The sequence below is a fragment of the Electrophorus electricus genome, chromosome 17 (assembly GCF_041902795.1).
Source record: "Electrophorus electricus isolate QZ-2024a chromosome 17, ASM4190279v1, whole genome shotgun sequence".
In the NCBI taxonomy this organism is placed as follows: domain Eukaryota; kingdom Metazoa; phylum Chordata; class Actinopteri; order Gymnotiformes; family Gymnotidae; genus Electrophorus; species Electrophorus electricus.
In genome coordinates this window covers 3,466,114-3,487,775 of record NC_137513.1, presented here as the reverse complement: position 1 = coordinate 3,487,775, position 21,662 = coordinate 3,466,114, and the positions used below count along the sequence as shown (strand labels likewise).

At 37.9% G+C, this 21,662-nt stretch overlaps 1 protein-coding gene across 2 annotated transcripts in view; it reads right to left on the bottom strand.

The window, feature by feature from the left end:
- Nucleotides 1–1,326: 1,326 nt before the first annotated feature.
- Nucleotides 1,327–21,662, bottom strand: part of prkd2 (protein kinase D2) — a 35,121-nt gene continuing 14,785 nt past the window's right edge. For both annotated transcript variants that reach the window (XM_027013397.3, XM_081700365.1), the window contains 17 exons: nt 14,415–14,553; nt 12,952–13,083; nt 12,441–12,637; nt 11,887–12,070; nt 10,856–10,927; nt 10,531–10,693; nt 10,244–10,355; nt 9,355–9,432; nt 8,406–8,709; nt 8,162–8,214; nt 7,930–8,002; nt 7,672–7,778; nt 7,227–7,388; nt 6,655–6,753; nt 3,795–4,062; nt 3,371–3,456; nt 1,327–2,467 (listed from right to left, as the gene is read on the bottom strand). In XM_027013397.3, the coding sequence (XP_026869198.1) occupies nt 2,246–2,467; nt 3,371–3,456; nt 3,795–4,062; nt 6,655–6,753; nt 7,227–7,388; nt 7,672–7,778; nt 7,930–8,002; nt 8,162–8,214; nt 8,406–8,709; nt 9,355–9,432; nt 10,244–10,355; nt 10,531–10,693; nt 10,856–10,927; nt 11,887–12,070; nt 12,441–12,637; nt 12,952–13,083; nt 14,415–14,553 (2,451 nt within the window). In that variant the 3' untranslated portion in view covers nt 1,327–2,245. The remainder of the gene's footprint in view (nt 2,468–3,370; nt 3,457–3,794; nt 4,063–6,654; nt 6,754–7,226; nt 7,389–7,671; nt 7,779–7,929; nt 8,003–8,161; nt 8,215–8,405; nt 8,710–9,354; nt 9,433–10,243; nt 10,356–10,530; nt 10,694–10,855; nt 10,928–11,886; nt 12,071–12,440; nt 12,638–12,951; nt 13,084–14,414; nt 14,554–21,662) is intronic.

Below are 21,662 nucleotides of genomic sequence, written 5' to 3'. Positions count from 1 at the left end.
CATGGACAAAAATGAGGTCCCTGTTGAAGATCTGGTTCAGATATGCAGCGCATTAATGAATATGTCTAGAGTATGGGAGTGTACTTGTGAATCTTACTGAGAAACAGTGAGCCACTATGGACAAGGTTCAGAAAAGGGCCATCAAAATAATATCAAGGTTTCAGGATCTCCTTTGACTCTTCCTGATTTACAGATATGTAGCCCGTAGGCCATGCATCAGCCTAAATGTCCTCTCCATGGCTCACTGCTACTTAGGAAACAATCAAAAAGAACATGGAACCTGAATTAGCTGGCCATTTTACACGCAAGAGCCAATAGACCAAGAAATTCTGTTATTCCATATAGCATCAGCACTTTCAATGATGCAGTTTAGATTTTGTAGTTGGTGAAATAATCTGTATATGTATGATTACATTTTAATTTGTAGTATTTTAATTGTCTAATGCTGACTAATTGTACATTCTGTATAATTTAGTCATTAGGTTTCAAAAGATCACGTAATACAAAAATACATAAACATTGTGTAATACATTCAAACTTCTAATAAAATAACTCCTTCAAAGGGATTATTAAAACTAACTTGACTCTATTAATTATACAGTTTACAATAAAGTGTAATATTTATTAATGAGTCATAATATAACTACAAATAAAGACCCAGGATGTTATCTGCAGGAAAACTTAAGATGCCTTACCATGTCCTCCCAATTCAAACATATGAGAAAACTTAGAATCCTGCCAGTGAGGGTGGCATATATGGTAACATGGTAAGATTGCAGTTATATGCCAAGAAGAAAAATACATGATAAACAAAAGTGACATGAAGAGTGAAAATTATATTTTGTCCAGCTCTTTTGTTTATCATAGCCATTCAAAATAATGGAGACTACAAATAATTCTGGAGAGTGCTGTATGTACTGGCTAATGTTTTTAGAAACACATTTTTTAGAAAGGCACAATTGTAACATTTAGTTTCATGAATGTATAGCTACCTTTCTACTGGTGAAAAAGTATAACATGGTTTTATTAGAGGTTTTTAACTTGCAGTGTATAATTTATTTAACAGGCCAGTTCGTTCTAGGGCAAACAATTATTCTTATTCATTAACTCCTGTTTGCAGTGTATTATATAAAGTGAAACTTAAGTGTAATTAAAATATTCTTCATATATAATTTGTTTTAAAGAAATTAGAGACCTCTTGCCAACCAGTATTAATGCTTGTCAAAGATGCACATTTAACGGAGTAAAAAGCAAATCAAAATAGCATGGATGAACTTGCTTTTAAGCACAACATAAAAGCGGCACCTCATCAGTCAAAACCACAAAGTGCAGCCAAGTGTTTCTAGACCACTGTATTTATTATGTATACTGGATGTTAATAACAGAACTACATTCCTTTTATTTCCTTAAATGTCGTGCATTTGTACAAAACAGTCCTTCAATAAAACTTCAATAAAACTGCCACATGAAGCTGATCTAGAGACAGTTACAAGTATCATACATACAACAGAGGGGGAGTTCAACTAGTCTGTTGTTCAAAATCCATTGAAAAAGCTCACTCACTGCCAACAGAAACTGATGAAAAGGCAGTCCCACATGAAAAAGATGAACCAATGTATTGTCATGCACAAACAGTGATTTTTATTGTACTGAATCGCCACACAGTCCTCCAGTTTGCAATGTCAGGATCTGTTCATTGGAACAGATTTGGAAGATGTTTCATTATTTAAAAAGTGATTCAATGAAAACCACTAAATCAGCAGCACTGTATTCCATATTATAGTATGAGAACATAGGCTCACCAATATGAACTGAATCGGTAAGGAATGCATAAATGAAAGGTATATTTTTAAATCTTTGCACTGTACAGATTTATACTTTATACTTTGTTTTATTTTTTTAATTCCTCTTTGTCTCCTGCAGCTCAAGTAAGGAAAGATCAGACATGGAAAAAAACATCTACTTTCACTCTACTCACTATGTAACAATGTAACTATACCATTTGAGTCCAAGCCTATGATGTGATTGTGAAGGTCTCCACTGCCTTATCACTATCAGACAGGCACAGCTGTCACGTCTTAGGAGTGTGAGAGTAGGATTGTAGAGAGGAAAGATCCTATTGTCAGGCTTTGCTAATGAAAGGAGCAGAGGGGGCCAATCACTTATACCTACTTAAACCCTTCCCCAAAAATTGGGAATGCACACCCTCTCCAGCAGCTGTCCAGCTGGCTTCCTCCACACTTCCTCAAAGGATGCTGACACGCTCTGTTAGCCCCTGCATATCCGTGTCATCAACCCCCTCCTGCTCGTCATCTGAGGCGGGTGGTGCAGGTATCAGGTGAGCTGGGTAAGGCAGTGTGTGCTCCTCAGCAAACATCTGCCAGCGGGCGTCATCACTTTCGTGGGTTATGTAACGTTCTCCCAGCTTCGACTCCAGCTCTCTCAGGTCCAGCCACGTCTGATAGTCCTGAGAAGGAACACATTCATACATAAGGGTGCAAAATAATGTCAAGCTTACATGGGGATATTAATTAGTCCATAGAAGACCAGCCTGTTAAATGATAGCAGACCCAGTGTGATTGACAGCAACTTTACAGATAACACCGAAGTAAGTTTATTTCATGATTCCAGTGAAATTTGGGTCCTGCGAAGGAACATGGTCAGAGCACAATGAGGAGGTGCAGCTAGATAATTCCATACTGAAAACCCTTGCAGTGCTAGCAGAGTAGCAGTGATAACACTGTGTCCCAGACTGATCAGTTTAGTGATGTTGATGACTGTAGAGTCTTCAAAAAACTTTTACAATGGTTATTGGTTAATCACTTATGTAATAGGAAGAGAGAACTTTGGCAATTAAAATTGGTAATTAAAATCATGAATGTTCATTCTATGAGTTTCTTAAGTCTAACTCTTGCTTGCCTTTTCTTTTTATAACTGAATGCAAATAGCCTTATTTTAATGTGCTGCCCCTGCATGGGTCTAATATTTGTCTTGCTGATCTTTTGAAGTTCTATACCCCATCCGCACAACTTCAATTATCTGAGGCAGGCCTACTCTTAGTTAATGAAAGATCATTTTATTATATGTTTACTAAAACTGTATTAGTGTTCCAGAGTTATATAGGTGTTTTTTTAAACCCAGATTACAAACTGTTCAACTGTAACAGCTATTTGTTTAGCCTGGTCCATATGTTGTTGGCATCTTTTATTTTATATTTATTTTATATTTCACAATTTTTTGCTTTCTTTCATTACCATTCTTTATTACAAACTTATAAATCCTGCTTAATCTTTCTATTTGGATTTAGGAAAGAATGCAAATGAAATGTGCAAGCTACATAAATAATGAATATTATTATGATTAATGTTACCTGTAAATAGGCATGACTGAGACTCTTGTCCACACTATAGCGTTTTCTCATCTTCACCTGAAGCAGGTTATTGATGAGGTCGATAGCTATATAGAAATGGAGAGATTACATGTGCAGTTTGTTTTGATGAGAAGGAAATGGAAAATGTTTAAAGCTGCAGTCAGAATATTGATCCCTTTGGAACTGCCAGGAGATTCAGCTGGTTTTAATAGCTCAAATGTCTTCCTGCAATCATGCAATTATTAGCAGCAACTTCAATGCTAAGTATTTCTGAAATCCACCCAAGATCAAGGAAAATATGTCCACTAGTAGAAAAAAAAGGTACAATGAAAAGAACTACTGTTCTGTGTCTTATGTCTTTGATCATTCATTTTACCAACTTTGAGATATCATCAGTTTGGTAATAATTTGTGAGATTCTGTACCTTCTGGAGATATTTGTTTCCAGGGATTGGGCGGATACATGAAGGCAGCATTGTGGATCTGATCATTGATATCTTCATCTTCATTAAAGGGGAAGGTCCCACTTAGGCTGACATACATGATAACACCAACAGACCACATGTCGAGGGAACGGTTATAGCCCTGGTTCAGCAGAACTTCAGGGGCAAGGTAAGCAGGAGTGCCTACCACGGAGCGCCGGAAAGACTTTTCCCCTATGATCCTTGCAAAACCAAAATCACACAGCTTCACCTGGAAGGAGTGAGTTTCAGAGTAGAGGAAGAAAGAATATGAAAGAACACTGAAATGACTCTCAACGAATAAGAAATCTGATCTAAATTCTAAGTTGCAACAGTTAAATCTTAAAAGGAACATGCAATTGCTCTGTACACTGAAATTCACTGGTCTTTCTTAAATACTTTCCTACTGGTCTTCAAATAACTGTACAATCACTATATAAATACTTAAAATATTATATATAAATAATATTTAAAATAATAATAAAATAACATTTTTAGTAACTTCTGTAGTGTGGCAAATATTCTAATTGCACATTGTTCCGTTGCACACTGTAGTGCTAGAAAGTCTTCAAGTTTGGGTTTAAACAGAAGCAGTCTTATAACTAGGAACCCTGCACAGCACTAGTCAGTTGATTATTTGAGGAAAGACGGGATCACTGAGATGGCTGGGTGAAGGGGCACTGCACGTGAGTCATTAAAAGCATGGAGGTGAGAAATGTTCAGTAGTCTAGTGCTCCTTGATCTCACACTCCTGTAGCATCTGCCAGATTGGAGAAGTGTGCGTTTGAAGATATATGATGATTTGGGCCCCACTTAGGACCCTGATATGATAAATATTTCCTCCAGTGGTGTGAAGGCCATTCACATCTTATGAATAATATAATGTGCTCTTTTCCAAGCTTTCTGTGCTCCATGATCACCTCCTTTATTTTGTTAATGTTTAATTTTGCTGACCTTGCACCATGCCATCATATACACCACCTCCCTCTTCTAGGCTGCTTCACTGCTCTCAGAGATCAGACCATCAGTAAATTTGATGACAGTGGCATTATTATGGGAGGCGAGTCAGTCATGAGTGAAGTTGGTGTAGGACTTAGCATACAGTCTTAAGGGATCTCTGTGCTCAAAAACAATATGCTAAAGGTGTAGTTAGCAATCCTGTCAGACTTCTGTCCACCTGTTCAACATCTAGTTGCAGAGGGCAGAATGGAATGATTGTATTGAACGCTGAATCAATGAAGAGCATCCACACATAGCTGTTCATAGATGTGAGAGTTGGTGAGAGGCAATATAGACACCCAGCCTGTTCTGTGGACCTGTCTGATCAATACGTGAAGTGGAGGGCTTCCACAGTGTCTGGAATATTCTTCTGGATGTGGGTCATGACTAGTATTTCAAAGTGATTCATTAGAACTGGCCTGTAATTATTAAGACACATCATTGTGCTATCTTTTTATACATACACAATGGTGATTGTCTATAAAAAGCAGGGAATTAGGGTAAATGTGAATATGTCTGTGTGGATATTAGCTAGCTCTGCTGCACATGCTCCAGTAACCAGCTGGGAATTTTGTCTGGGCCAACCAGTTGAGTCTGTATTTTCACTTGGACTCTGTATAGGTTCTATTTGGGTCTTTCCTGTGGTCTTTTGACATCTTCAGGACTCTCTGAGACCAGTGAAATGGTAAGAGTGCCACATGGATTGGACATCAGTTATCAATGGCTTTTTGATGGGGTGTGTTAGTTTATCTATGGCTTTTGACTGGGTCATGTCAGTTTGCTCATAGCTTTTGGAGGGATTTTGTCTTTGTGCGCTTCATGGGAACTATTTTTTATTTTTGTTTATATATGCCTACAGTACAGTCCCCCTGTATAGCAGTGGTTGCAAACACATTCCAGTTAGTGTGATCCATGCAGCCCTGAACCTCATCATCTTTAACAGATATAGCCTTTAAGAGATTAGTTAAAGTGGTAGAGTTTGCTTGAGGAGTCATCTCTATAGAGGCTAGAGAATCAGAGACAGTGCTATGTTCAGTGATGAGTGGAGAGGTTTTGTAGGAATCCTGGATGTTCTTTTGTAAGAAACTTCACAAATTAGTGAAATTTGGCTTGCACTGTCCATAAAGAAGTTTTCAACAATTACCCACATCAACGAATGCAGTGTCCAGGTACACAGTTTCTTGTGCATTGAATGTCAGGCAATTAACAGATAAGAATACAGATATTTCCTACTTTTATAAAAAAAGTTGTGACTGTGTTGTATGTGAATTAGTGCATAAATTGTCTGTACATAGGATCAAACAAACATTAAATGGTCACAAAAGAAACATGCAAATAACGTCTTCTATAGAGGGCACTATATTTCAATAGCTAGATAACTGCAGTATAGCAACAATGAAACCTGTTAACTACTTATATTCTGGATGAGATAAATTAACTGGGGGAAAACAAATAATGCAATTTTTTGACACCAGGAAGATAATGTGTATAATTCACTCTTATGATCAGAGGTGTAGCTATACTTAGCCTGCCTATAACCTACTGCTGACGAAATATTGTTTTGCTGATTCTTAGAGAAATGAGAACAAGACAAGTTGACCCCCTCAACCTATTACACTACACAGACAACACGCACAGTAAAAGCAATAGTACGCAATATCTCGAAAGAGCAAGAAACTATTGCTGTACTTAGCAGTTGTTACTAACCGGACTGGTTGAAGGAAATGAATAATGTATACTATGTAATTTGGTTTAATAAGTCAAATTTAGTAAGTCTGTGAAATGTGTGGAGGGTGTTGCAGTTTGTGTTGCATGCTGCGGTTACCTGTGGGAAGGGTTCTGCAGAAGCTAGGAGCACATTCTCAGGTTTCAAGTCACAGTGCACTATATTCTTAAAGTGAAGGTGTCTTAAAGCAGCCAGAATCTGCAGAAGGATAAATAGAGACGTGAAAAGAGAGATAGAGGAAAAAAAACATGGTGGAAGAAGTCAGCTCTTATGCCTGTATTGCACAGGCAAGGCAGATGTAATCTCACATTCATAAACTATAAACTGCAAAAAAAAAAAAAAAAAAAAAAACTTTAACAGACATTTGACAACTAACACTAAGACTAAGCTGTCACACATGCTTGGATGCTCAATTTGCATTGTTCCACATGTTATGTAAACATAGGTGTAAACACGGATTCTAACACTGAGATGACTTGTCAGAAACTCAGTCCCTAAACACAACCAAGATGCCAAAGTCAGTATACAATACACAAACGGTTGTAAGCAGTGAGGCAATGTAGGTAAACTAATAATGTGAATGCTTAGTGTAGTGTCAACTTTCAGGACCCACTACACATGCACGCGCACACACACACACACACACACACACACACACACACACCTCTGACCTGTGTGATGAGAAACTTTGTGAGTCTCTCAGGCAGCCGTCCTTTCTCACTTGACAGGATCATCTCTAGCATGTCTCCATGCAGTTTCTCCATCACAACAAACACCTTCTCAGGAGTTTCAAACATGCACTCCAAGTTTACTATGCCCAGATGACGTAGACTCTGCAAGATACAGAGGGAACCAGGTACAGAGAGAGAGATTTAAAAATGCTGTTTTTACAGAACAAGACACTTCTTTGTTATATATATGTTGCATTGTTTATTTTGCTTTCTTGTTTGTCACTCTCTTTAGGTTTGTTGCTTATTTGCATTTATTGAACTCTTAGGTGATTTCACTATTAGTAAAATATCGTTCATAGTATTTCACCATTAAATGCACAGTGAGCTCTTATCTCTGATCCATTCAACATATGAGGAAGACTCTCGTCCACCCCCTCCTGGTTACCTGGAGTATGGCCACCTCATTCCTCAGTTGGCTTTCCTGTTTGGTGGGAAATCGAAGCTTGTCAATCACCTTCACTGCCACATCCCTTCCAGTCTTCCGGTGCTTACCTGATTGGAAGGCAAAGATTTTAAAAAGATACCTGATTATTTTGTTCAGAAGATAATAACAATATTATACCAAGTTACAATCATGATATTATGCTGTCTGTCAGCTTTTTCTTATTTGTACTTAGTTAAAAAATTTTTTTAATAGACTTACCGCCATACACTACTCCAAACTGGCCAGAACCCAGAACTTCATCAGCAAATATCTGATACACCATGCCTATATCCTATAGGAAAGTTCATAACCATTATTATTGTCATGATCCTGGTCCTTTCTATCATCAACCATAAATGTGTACTGTAATACACAATATACTGTATATTAAGATAATAATAATTTTATCAATCTTTATCTTTATCAAACATTGTACAAGTAAAAGGCTCACCACATTCTCCTGGATCTGACTGTTAGACACTGAAATACTGACTGATGCCTGTCCTATGAAAAACAAATTAAAAACATTAACTTCCACTTGAGGATTGAAGCATAAAGCTTTGTCCTTTACTGGCCGCAGCCAGATCATTTCAGAGACCCAAGCAAATTTCTGTCCACCTAAGTTAGTTAATTAGGACATCCTCAATATAAAAATAAAACTTCATAAAAGTTTTTCATAAAACTGTTTGACTTACTGTGAGGGGTACTGCCTTCAGCTGGTGGGTTGTCCTGGAAAATGACAGGCATCAGGGCCTGGCGTATGGCACTCTCCCATGCTTTGGCAACTTCTAACCCCATCCCACTATTGGGCACCACACTGTTGAGTGAGGAGGGGCCTGATATGCTGGATGACTGGGAGGGGGTGGGGTTAGGGTCCTCGCCCACAAAGTAGCGTATTGTGCCTGTGACAATCTCAAAGCAGTGAGGGCTAGCACCACTGGGCATGAAGGTAAAGTCACCCGCTGGACGTACTTCTAGAATCTCAGAGAGTGGAATTTCCTTGAGAAGACAGAAGAAACAGTTTGTCAGTATCTCTATTCATTAGGCTTTGAGTCATAGTATATATATATATATATATATATATATATATATATATATATATTATATTTAACTAAATTCTTAAAGTAGCCATAATAAACAAAATTGAATTTCTCTCAGCAATCCCTTCCAATTCCATATGTACATATTATTATTGTATCTACTGAGCAAAGAAGTGAAGTGTCTGTCGGGATGTAACACTGGGCAATGTACTATGCCACTTGAATAAACACTCCCACTCTATGATCACTGATTTATTTTGCTTCTGTAAATAGTGCATAAATATGAGCTCTCCAGCACCCGACAGTGTTTGCCCTATGAAAAGTAGCCAGTGAAAGTGTTCATTACCATACAAAATCAATGCTCAGAAAATGAGCTTTTCTTCACAGTGGAGAAAATAACTGGGTAGAAAAAACTATGGTATGTATGCCTTCACAAATGTTTTTTCAAAGATAACTGTGAAAATATCCTCTTTTAAGAAGAAACTGAAAACTCCTTTATTGAATGTTACATTAAAGTGTAGAGGTTCCACTGAAGTGGAGATACAAAGGTTCGTTATGCAGAAAGTGTGCATGGTATTAACTTGTGGTATTTGTTGGTCTTTACCTTGTAATATTTGTTAGTGGTGTCATTCTGGAACAGGATAATACACTTGCAGTCCAGACGCCAGTAGTGTCGCTTCCTCTGTTGGGGATGAGAGGTCAGGGGTCATAGATCAATAAGGAGTCAATGTATGGTTTAATGAGGAGGAGAACTGTAGGAGCCATCAGAGAGGAAGAGGAGAAGGATGAAGTTCAGTACTGGAAGAGAGGAAAGAGGAAGAAAAGGCAAGAAGCTCAGGGTTCAGAGTTTAAGGCAAATTGTACAGAAATCATTTAACATTTCATTTAGTACAACTCAAGCAATAGATGAATAGTGAAAACTAGATCATAATTAAAAACTCTAACTACTGTCAGTTTTACAGCTAGCATTAATTCCAATATTAAATACATAAATTATATGAGATAATAAGTAGCACTTAAGAGTTTTAAAAGTGACCTGGAAAATGCAAGAATTATCGCACAAATTTCAAATATAAGATTTCTCACTTCAGTTGTCAACAATTAAATAAACTCCATCAAAGCAATAAGGGTAATAATTTATACTTGTGATTTTTTTTATTCAGACAGTCTTATTGTGATAATGTGGTTCCTTTCAAAAATTATTCTTAAATGTTTATTCTTCACTCCAAATAAAAATGTGGTTAAAAATGAATGCAATTAAATTTTTTAAAAGTCAAATACCATGATCCCAGTATCACATATTGACCAATTACCATGATCTCACTATCACATGTTGCTAACTAGTCTCTACCAGCATTCATTTACATTGGTAACAATGTATTTTGGGGTGAAATGTACTTTTAGATGTTATTAGAATTAAATGTACTTTTGGATTTCCTACTTGGTTGTTATTTTAGATTAAGTCATTTGTGTGGGGTAGTTTTGCACTGTACCAGCGTGTCCTTGTTGCTGTAGTGCACCATCCAGCCCTCTTTAATAGCCGTGCTGGAGCGGCGTGTGGTGTGCCGCACTGACTGCACCACTCTCATCAGGGGAATATTAGCACTGAGGAGACATCGAAATGTACAGTCAGGCAGTGTGTGTGTGTGTGTGTGTGTGCACGTGCATGTGATTGCATGTGCATGCATGAGTGTGATTGCATGTATATGCATGTGTCTGTGTAATTGAGAATACAAGTGTGCTTATGTGTGTAGTGTGTGTGTGTGTGTGTGTGGCTGACCTTTGGTCTCCACTGGCTCCGTCTTGGCTGTTGTCTGGGGAGAAGGACCCGGGGATGCTGCAAGCTTCGTCTGAGTCATCCATCAGAGAGGACTTGTCCGAGTCAGAATACTCACTGCTGTAGTCCATCGGCACCTCCAGATCTGGGCTTGGACTCAACATATCTGTAAGAGCAGAAGAGAGGTAAAGAGAGACAGAGAAAATGAGAGAGAAAGCAACAAAAACAAAACACCTAGATTGGGATTCTGAACAATTACACACCATGATGCTCTAGTGCACAAAACATGCCAACAGGATGGATACAACACGCACTAATCTTTCAGTACCTCCAATAGTTTCCCCTAGACAGTCATTGGGCACCTTGTATGCACATCGTTTGTGACAGTTGAACTTGCAGTCTAAATGAGAAAAGCCATTGGTTATTCCAACAGAAAACACCTCCATGAACCCATGAAAATAATAAACACCTCTGATTATGTAAAAATGTTGCTTCATTGAGATATAATGCTGCTTATTATATTAATGTCAATTAGCATAGGTAATATAAATTAAAAACAGTAGGGGGCAGCTTTGGGCTAACAAAATTATCTTATGTCTGAGAAAATGAAATTAAAATGATTTTAAGAAACCTTAATTAAATGTAGTTATTCCATATGCTTTTGCTCAAATGTGTACTAGCAAGTGTCAAGGTGTGATTGTGCCACGGTGTGGATGTATATTACTATGTGTGAAGGTGTGAATATACTAACATGTACCAAGGTGCAAATCTATAATCCCTTTTTTATATTTGAATTATGTAACACAGAAAAGTAAATGCATTAACAAAATTAAATAACTGTAATTTTATGTAATTTTTTGATAAGATTTAGAGCACAAACATGTTCAAAAGAAAATAAATTATTCTATCAATATTATCATTTTACTAAAGATGACAGAATTGCACTGCATACACATTTCAAACAGAGATCAGAAACAGTTAATTGTTGTCAGCTGTTAGCAGTGCCCTACAGTATAGTTGCTTTTTAGTGTCAAAAATAAAACATACCCTGATGTTAGCATACACTTGTGCTGCGTGTCAGTCTGTGAAGCTAAATTACAGTGGTCTGTTTGTACATTGCATTAAAGTAGTCACGCATGCTTTTATGTTTATAGTTTTACACACTTTACCATCCCCACTACTAAATCATTTTATGTAAGCCAACCTTTCTTTCTCAGCTAGGATACTGGAGATCTTTGTACTATAAACTAGAAACAGTTTGAGACTAGAGCCCAAAATTCCACTGTACTGTACCTAACAAATCAGATTTACTGCCTGTGGTTTTTAGAGTAACTCCAGCAGTGACTGACAATAACAGACCTTTGCACTGTAGGCCCTGGCGGAAGAGACCACGCAGGAGTCGTTTGCAGTACTGGCACACAGTGGGGCGTGTGTAGGAATGCACTGCAAACGTGTGTGGCACCTTCACTTTACTCATCAGGATTTTGTCCAGGTGGACGGGCCGACAGGTGTAGAACCGCCGTGCCTCGCTGGCAGTCCGGGGCTGCTCAACAAACACAGAGAAACAGGAGTGAAAGATTTACTACATGACACAATCCAGGAGTGAGGGCTAACACTTACTATATAATACACTCTTAGAGTGAAGGCTAAGATTTACTACATGATACATTCACTCCAAGAGAGAAAGCTAAGATTTGCTACATGGCACATTCTAGGAGTGAAAGCTAAGATTTACTACATGATACATTCACTCCAAGAGAGAAAGCTAAGATTCAATACATGACACACTCCAAGTGTAAGAGCATGTCAGTTATATGTCAAACAATTTAGAACAATAACTGTTCAAAGCTCTAACTGTGTACATACCATTTGTGTGTACCATTTGTGTGTGTGAGCGGACCATTTATGTGTACCATTTGTGTGTGCGAGCGGATGAGGTTTGCTTCCTCAGAGGTTGTGCTAACGCTAATATTGCTGAGAGAGTCTGTGGTAGACAGACGCAGAGACTGGCTGCTGTTCAGAGATGTGGTGGACAGGCGTCTCTTTCTTGCTCCACTGCAGTTATTAGGAATGCTAAAAGCACAGCGTTTATGGTAGTTCAGCCCACAACCTGAAGGGGGAAACAAAGAGCACAATGAAAAGACAGAGAGAGAGAGAGAGAGAGAGAGAGAGAGAGAGAGAGAGAACTTTTTAAAGTACTTAACCTAAAAATGCCTTGTAATGACCACAAATAGAGTAATAGAGTAAAATGTTAGTGTGATAACATTCTGTTTATGCTGATTGGCTTATTAGTCACTGCTTTTGGGTTGCCTTCAGTTGTTCAAGCACAAGCCTTGAAGACATCATTGATTTGATTTGGAAGAAACACAAGCAAGAGACACTTTAACAGAAACACACACCATGGGGCACAGAGGGATGCCTCACCATCGCATTTCAGCCCTTGTCGGACCAGTCCGAAGAGCATTTCCCCACAGTGGTCACAGAAGGCCGGGGCACGGTAGGAGTGCACGTTGAGAGCATGCGGACGAATCTGGAAATCCTCAAAAGTAGCAGCCGCTGCAGTCACATATGTAAACAAACAGAGACTGAGTACAAAGAAGTGTATTCCTCCACCATTAGTTCAGCTTACAGTTACTAATTACTTGACATTGTCAGTAAAGAACGAATGAATAAATATGTCTGCCTCACCACCTGGGCTTTGAGGGCTATCATTCCCTCACTACCTATATACAGTGACATTTTATCCACCCACAGGACAGATCATTCAGAGAAATACAAGTACTCCAGTTACATGTATCACCTTGGCCTTCAGATATTATGGGCTATATGGGAAACCAGCCAGACATTCATACAAAATACTTAACTATTCGTTACTGGCTTTATGGGTGCAGGGTTTGTTCTGTTTTGTAATAACCCTTAATGTTAGATATATTGCTGAGTATAATACATTTAAATTCATTCACCTTTACTCAAAGATAAGCCAAAATATTATTTTACTTAAAATGATTGAGCTACTACATCAGCAATTCATTTTGAGTTAATGTTAATTTAATAGCTCATGTTACTCTAACATTTTATATATTTTATTTACTTAATTAAGGTGTGCTGTTGGGTTTTCAGTTTGAGAAATGTTAATACCACAGTATGAAAGTAAATTGTAATTTAGTTAAAAATAAATTAATATTTTGGCCAAGCTCTCTAATGGGTGAACAGGTGGATTAAACTAATGTTTTGATCGCAATAATAAGCTTAGTGATAACCTTGAATACCCTGTATGAAAAAATCTTCAAGAGCAGTCAGCACCACCTCATAAATCACTACCTACATTCTTTATGATATAATTTTAACAGTGTAAATGTTTTGTAGTCATATTTAGTTTGCTTGCCAGGTTTTTCTTTGGTTTGCCTTTTGTTTTTATGAAACTGAAAATAAGGGGCAACCATGTTTATATTTACTTATATTTAGTTTCACTGGCTTCATATTTCATCCCTACACTCCATAACCCATAACAAAACAATCCTCTCCTGACCACAAAGCTTCTCTGCCACTTCTCTTGTTATTTGTAATTCTTTCTCTTTCTCTCACACATTTTTTTCTTTCTTTCTTTTTCTTTTTCTTTATTTCTTTCTTTCTTTCTTGCTCCTTCCCTCCCTCCCAAAAATATTAACCAGTAATCCATAACATGTTATCATGTTTAGATGCAGGAAACCCAACCCTTGTCTTGTTGCAATGTGTACTGTCTCCTACCAGTGTATCTTTGATTAAGCCTCTCAAACCTAATTGTTCCAACAATAATGCCTATTAATGGAGATGATCACAAAGTTTTTCCTTGTGTCCTTTATGGAAGATTAACTAAGGAAAGAACCAGCCAATAGAATAGTGCTCACCAGATAGAACCACCTCCACCAGATCTCCCTCCTGGATATCAGCTGAAACCTTGACCAGCTGCAGAATGTTATTGGTGCTTGTGTCATGCTTGAAAAGTAGAATTTTATCATAGATCCCATAGAAGCCACATTCAGGAAACTGTCAGAGATGGAGAAGGAGAGAGAGATATATTATCATATTACCATCTGGAATATTCTAAATATATCACTCAATCATTTCATCTGAAATGTTGCATAAGTCCTGTGAAAAGATTTTTCCAGGTCTCAGAATAAATAAGATCTATTGTGCATATGCAGGTGTGTTCTCTGGGGAACGTGGGTAAAACATGAGTAATTTAGTCTCTAGCTGCAGCATGTCAGTGAGATGACACGCAACACAGAGCAGCACATGCTCCATAGGCTGCCTGCGGAAGACCCGATGTTTCCTGTAACTGGAGACACAATCTGTGGCATACACTAGCTAGGATTCTTAATGTGTCAAAGATCAAGCAAGACTTGGAAATTCTTTAAATTAAAATGATTATTGATTATTGTGGTATAGTTACTTCAAAATAATTACTTCAAAAACTCATAGCTATAACACTAGCTCTAAACCAACACATTTATTTGGTGTTTTCAGGGGGATTCCAATAGGGTGTTTTCGTACTATGACTGATCCAGTTGACTGCTAATCAACTCAAGCTTACAGCTGTATGATGATTTGCTGTCAAGAGATTCATGAACCTCAGAGCCTATCAGGTATAACGTTAAAAACCTCAAATGGGAACCTCCCTTAGATCCATTCAGAGCAAATACTCAAATGTAAACAGCCCACAATCATGTGAGATATCAGAAATACTATCATTGCACTCTAAATCATAGAGGAGCCATGAAAATACTAGAACCAGTGACAGCATTCCATGTGATCTGCACATATATAAAAGCAATAAGAACATGATGAAGAATCTCCTTGCTCAATTTGTCCAGCAGGTGTAAGAGAATATTGCACTGCTGTCTTGATGGTATCAGGCAATAGTATTAAGAGCAGAATTGGCACGACCGATGCATTATCATCTTACCTGATATCTTTAGTACTTTTTGTCCTATCAAGCATATATCATACAACTCAGTTAACAACCTCATGTGTGCTTGTATGCCTATAGCCCATAGGTTTAGAAAATATCCCAATTAGAACGTGGGTAATAGTAGTGATTGCACAGAATGTATCTACTTCTGAGGGCTTTCTGCAAAAGAAAAAAAAAAAGAAATGAGTAGTCATTCCATTTCAAAACTAGGTTTTTTTTCAGCTGTTGGAAATGGCTCTTTGAAAGAGATCTGTGATTCAAGGTATAAAAAACACCTCAAATCAGCTTTTGTACAGTAGGTTCTACCTGTTCATTTTCTCCACTGAGAATAAAAGGTCATTTTCTGGGCTAATTTATTTTTTCATGTGTTAATGACTACAAACTAAAATGATAAATGCAGCTTTGGACAATATATTAAGTCCAAACATGTTTGAACTTGAGATTCAGAACAAGAACTCAAAACTTTCTAAAAGCAATAAGATAGTGATACTTTATCCTAGAGAAAATTTAAACTTTCTTTGATAAATTTAAATCCTTAATAACAGTCATTAATCTCAATGGCTATGAAACTATCAGAGGTGCGACTGTTGATGGTACAGTCTTCACTCAGGAGCAATATTTTGTGTGCAGCATTCCAAAAGGTCTTTCAAGGACATTCACAAAGATAAATAAACTATGTATGCCCCCCAATAGGATTCTTAAAGAAAGTGGCCTCAATGAAGAACCAGCCATACAGATTCCTTTTTAACTTTGCCATTCAAATGATGAATAATCATGTTATGATTTTTAACTTCCAGCAATCTGAATAGATGTCCACTGGATCCCATTCCTTCCACTCTGTTCCTGACAATCTTGAGATCTGCTTCCTTTCATCATCAACATCTCCTTATCCTCTGGACATGTACCAGCTGTGTTCAAAATCAACAGGGTGGTACCAATCTTAAACAAGGCCACACTTGACAGCTCCAACATAACCAATTATAGACTGGTATCACTTCTCTCTTTCCTCTCAAAAGGTCTTGAAGGAGCAGTTTACAATCAATTATCTCTTTTCCTCACCCAGAACCAGCTCCAGTCTGGCTACAAACTGGCACATTCAACAGACACAGCCCTCATAGAAGTGATGGAGAAACTTAATGCAGCCAAAGCTGCCAATCTATCATCCATCTTGATTCTCCTGGACCTTTCAGCAATCTATGACACAATAAACCACAATATCCTCCTCTCTGTTCTCTCCAGCCTCAGTGTAACAAGTTCTGAATGAAAATGGTTCCAGTCCTATCTGGAGGGATGGTCCTATCAGGTAATATGGAGAGGATCCGCATCCAATCCATGTAGACTCTCCACCAGTTCCCCCCAGGGCTCAGTGTTATGGCCTCTTCTCTTTGTATACTCATTCTCTTGGTGATATAACTTTGGACAACCAGTTGCCATTCTTCATCTCATGTTTCAAATCTAACCCGGTCTTGCAGATTTCTCCTTTGTAATATATGAAGGATTCAGCCCTTTCTCTCACAGGAAGCTGCCCAGGTGCAAGTGCAGTCTCTTGTTATCTCAAAGCTAGACAACTGCCATTCAGTACTTGCTGGTCTTCATCTATGAGCCATCAGACCTCTACAACTTGTCTAGAAAGCAGCAGCACAACTGGTCTTCAAACTTGTCACTCTGCTGCTGCATTCCCTTCATTGGCTTCCAGTAGCTGCCCACATAAGATTTAAAATCTTGATGCTTGCCTACAAAGCCAAAAATGGACAAGCCCCTCCATACATGATGTCAGTAGTCAATGCCAAATCCCTACCTTAAGTACTTCAATGTCAAGTACAGCCCAGTTTTAAACACCATGCATCAAGTCTCATGGAAGACAAGCATCAAAACCTTTCTCTGTCCTGGCTCCCAGATGGTGGAACTAACTTCCACTAGCTGTCCAGACAGTATGGTCCCATGCAGTCTTCAACCACTGACTGACAACATATCTATTTGTGGAATATTTAGAATGACCATTGATCCAGAACAAAAACTCTAGAACATATGGTTTGGTATTATATTATTGCACTTATCATTGACTGAGATAGAGCTTATACACTATATTGCCAAAAGTATTCACTCACCCATCCAAATGACATTTATATTACAAATTACACATAATTGAATTCAGGTGTTCAAATCACTTCCATGACTACATGTATATAAAACCAAGCACCTAGGCATGCAGACTGCTTCTACAAACATTTGTGAAAGAATGGGTCACTCTCAGGAACTCAGTGGATTCCAGCGTGGTACCATGATAGGATGCCACCTGCACAACAAGTACAGTTGTGAAATTTCCTCGCTACTAAATATTCCACAGTCAATTGTCAGTGGTATTGTCAGTGATTGGGAATGACAGCAACTCAGCCATGAAGTGGGAGGCCAAATAAAATGACATAGTGGGGTCAGTGGATGCTGAGGTGCATAGTGCACAGAGGTCACCAACTTTCTGCAGAGTCAATCGCTACAGACCTCCAAACATCATGTGGCCTTCAGATTAGCTCAAGAACAATGTGTAGAGAGCTTCATGGAATGGGTTTCCATGGCTGAGCAGCTACATCCAAGCCTTACATCACCAAGTGCAAGGCAAAGTGTCAGATGCAGTGTTGTAAAGCACACCACCACTGGACTCTAGAGCAGTGGAGACGTGTTCTCTGAAGTGATGAATCACGCTTTTCCGTCTGGCAATCTGATGGACAAGTCTGGGTTTGCTGGTTGCCAGGAGAACGGTACTTGTCTGACTGCATTAAGCCAAGAGGGGGGATAATGGTGTGGGGTTGTTTTTCAGGAGTTGGGCTTGGATCCTTAGTTCCAGTGAAAGGAACTGTTGTTGGACAATTTCATGCTCCCAACATTGTGGGAACAGTTTGGGGGTGGCCCCTTCCTGTTCCAACATGACTGTGCACCAGTGCACAAAGCAAGGTCCATAAAAGACATGGATGAGCGAGTTTGGTGTAGGAGAACTTGACTGGCCTGCAAAGAGTCCTGACCTCAACTCAATAGAACACTTTTGGTATGAATTAGAGCGGAGATTGTGAGCCTTCTCGTCCAACATCTGTGTCTGACCTCACATATGCGCTTCTGGAGGAATGGTCAAATATTCCCATAAACACACTCCTAAACCTTGTGGAAAGCCTTCCTAGAAGAGTTAAAGCTGTTATAGCTGCAAAGGGTGGGCCAACATCATATTAAACCCTATGGATTAATATAGTGTATGTGTTTTGTATTTCTATGTGTCAGCACTGATCCCTGTATTTCAACAGTATTCTATTTCAATGGTATCTTGAAATCCATCCTATTATACTGGCTAGGACACATTGTATGAGTAAAATGACAAAGCACTTTTGTAAGTCACTCTGGATAAGAGCATCTGCTAAATGCCAAAAATATAAATGTTAAAAAATGTAAATAATTTATCTTGATTTGACACCTTTAACTTCCCCTCCTGCTCTCTCATGGCAGTCAGGTGATTGTAGCATACAGTCACCATTTCAGGGTTTTTTCCAGAGATCAGGGGCTGTATGTTTAAACCCATGCATAATGGAAACATAAACACTAAAACTAAATACTAAACATATGTTTGCACAAAACTCAGAAAATGCATACAAATGAAAATGTTCAGAATCATTAATCCTTGTATACACAGGGTCAGGCACGACATATCTTTATACATTCCATTATATATCTAGGGAAAATGATATGTGCACGCATTCTGTTTGGAAAAAGGGTAGCTCAGTGGTTAAGGAATTTAACTTGTAATCAGAAGGTTGCTGGTTCACGCCCCACCCCCTGAGCAAGGCCCTTAACCCTCAATTGCTCAAGTTATACTCAGTCATAATTGTAAGTCAATTTGGATAATAGCATCAACGAAATGTAATGTTCTTTGTTGGATATTTTGTGAAAGGAAGCATCATGATGTATGTTTTAAATGTTCTAACATTATCTGGCATTGGGCTTGTCTTTGAGCCCCACACAGCCCAAACTTCAAAAAGTAGGCTTATGTCCAAGAAAAAGTTAGTACATAAATAACCCATAGGTTTGTGTTATTTCTTTGTAGATGCATCTGAAATTCATTTTATGACAATGCTGGCAACTAGTGAAGAGGACATCATTACTACTGGGATTTACCCTTTCCATACTTTATTGTACATCAGAATATTCACTTACTTGTCATACAGAAAGGGATTTAGAGGCTGTGACAGCACCTGTAAGATATATACTGATACTAGTTAAATAACCAACTTAACATACTTAAAGTTTAAAAGATATAATTGTGAAATTAAGATATATTTATATTATTAAATGCCATATGGACTGATCAAATTTTGTTGCATAGATACTTTTATGATGTAGCCTGTTCACCATGACCTTAGTTAAAATTACTTTAGCCGCCTAGATAGTAATGGGTCATTTTATTTTTCAGACTATCAAATCCTATGCCTGATGACAATAGTTGCCATTAGGCTAATGTAACTATAAGATACCAGAGACAGGAAAGAAAAAGCATAAAAACAGAAAATATTATACTTACATTATGTAATGTATCAGTCTGCAAAGTGTTGTCACTGACTGCGTTAGTGTAATGTATTTTCCCAAGCTTGATGTAATGAAACATTCTTACATGCAAAACTAAATAAATAATAATAATTATGAGATGCACAATTGCTGAAATGCTTATAATTCGGTTCATAATACTTAACCAAAATGGTTTTGTATATTTTGAGTCTTGTTCAATTGATTCTGTTAGAAAATGAGTGGTATGTCAATTAACATTATGGTAACTGGGCTTACAGAAGATGGATCCTTTACTCGTGATAGTGGACTGAAAATTAATGGAAACTATTGTGGCATGTATATTATTAATATCAGGCAAAGCAGACAAATGTAAAGAGTAGAGTATATAATAAGAGAAACCAGGTTTACTGTACAAGTGTAAGTAGAGAGAGTGAGGGAGAGACCACAACAAATAATGAGTGAGAGTCAACCGACTAGACAAAAGAAAATAACCACACATAGATTCCGTTCCAGAAACCAAAATCACACCCATCTGAAATTCTACTGTTATCTCTACTGTTATCTATTAGATACCTCTAAGATTTCAGTGTGTCCCCTGCCATTCCCTTATGGGAAAAGACAACTCCACCTTCTAGCAAACAAACAGTTTCATTCAATTCCACAAAACCACCACAACAATTTCAATCCACTTCCAAAGGCCTGGCTCTTTGCCAAAGCACACAGGCCTGGCACTGATTTCTACCTTACACAGCACAAACATCAAACATGAATGCTCTCAAGTGTCCCCTAATTGTTGTTTCCCATCCTGTATAATCATCCATACCACAACCTTAAAAGCTAACACTTTACCACTGAGAAACCTACCATGACTTCCGTAGCTTTTCAATGGGCTTCAACACATATCAGTGAGGAGTCCATTAAAGCTTCAAAAACCCAGACAAATCTCCTTTACAAACATAGTAAACTCACAGTATGGTCATCCATCTCTGCATAGATTGTGTGTTTATTATGTTTAAAAGAGGGTTTGAATAACAGTAGTACAACATTAAGACAACATAAGACATCATAAAACATTTTTACAGTTCCCATTTTTACAGTATGAAGTATAACCCAATTCACTCAACAGTTTCTTGTTCTGAAATTTCCTTTTGGCAGCACATGAACTGTAGTTATGTTAACCCCCGAAACTGCAAATTAAAGTTAGTGGAAAAGGTTACATGGCACGTTATAAAGGGCAGTAAAGGTCAGAGTGATTAACAAAATCTAAGAAAGTTTTATGGACACAAGATATAAACATAACTGTTATTCAGTAGAATGTGCATTATACTTCCTGAAGTCAAAATGCAAGCAAGAACTGAAAATGACTTCTTCAAAGAATCTCAAGGACTACTGTGGAAACATGGCCCTGTCAGTGTTTGAAGGGTTAGTGGTGTCTTTGTATGCATGGTGCAATTTGTATTCAAATAACAACTTTTGTATCAATTTATGTGACCCATGCCTATTATTCTAGAGCTACAAAATACATTAACATTGGTGTTTTACTTATAAATCAGTGGATTTTGGTTTTAAAGTAGTTATTCATAGCTTACATACTGTACAGAGTTTTTTAATGACGATAACAGTTCAGCTGTCTTGGCTAGTC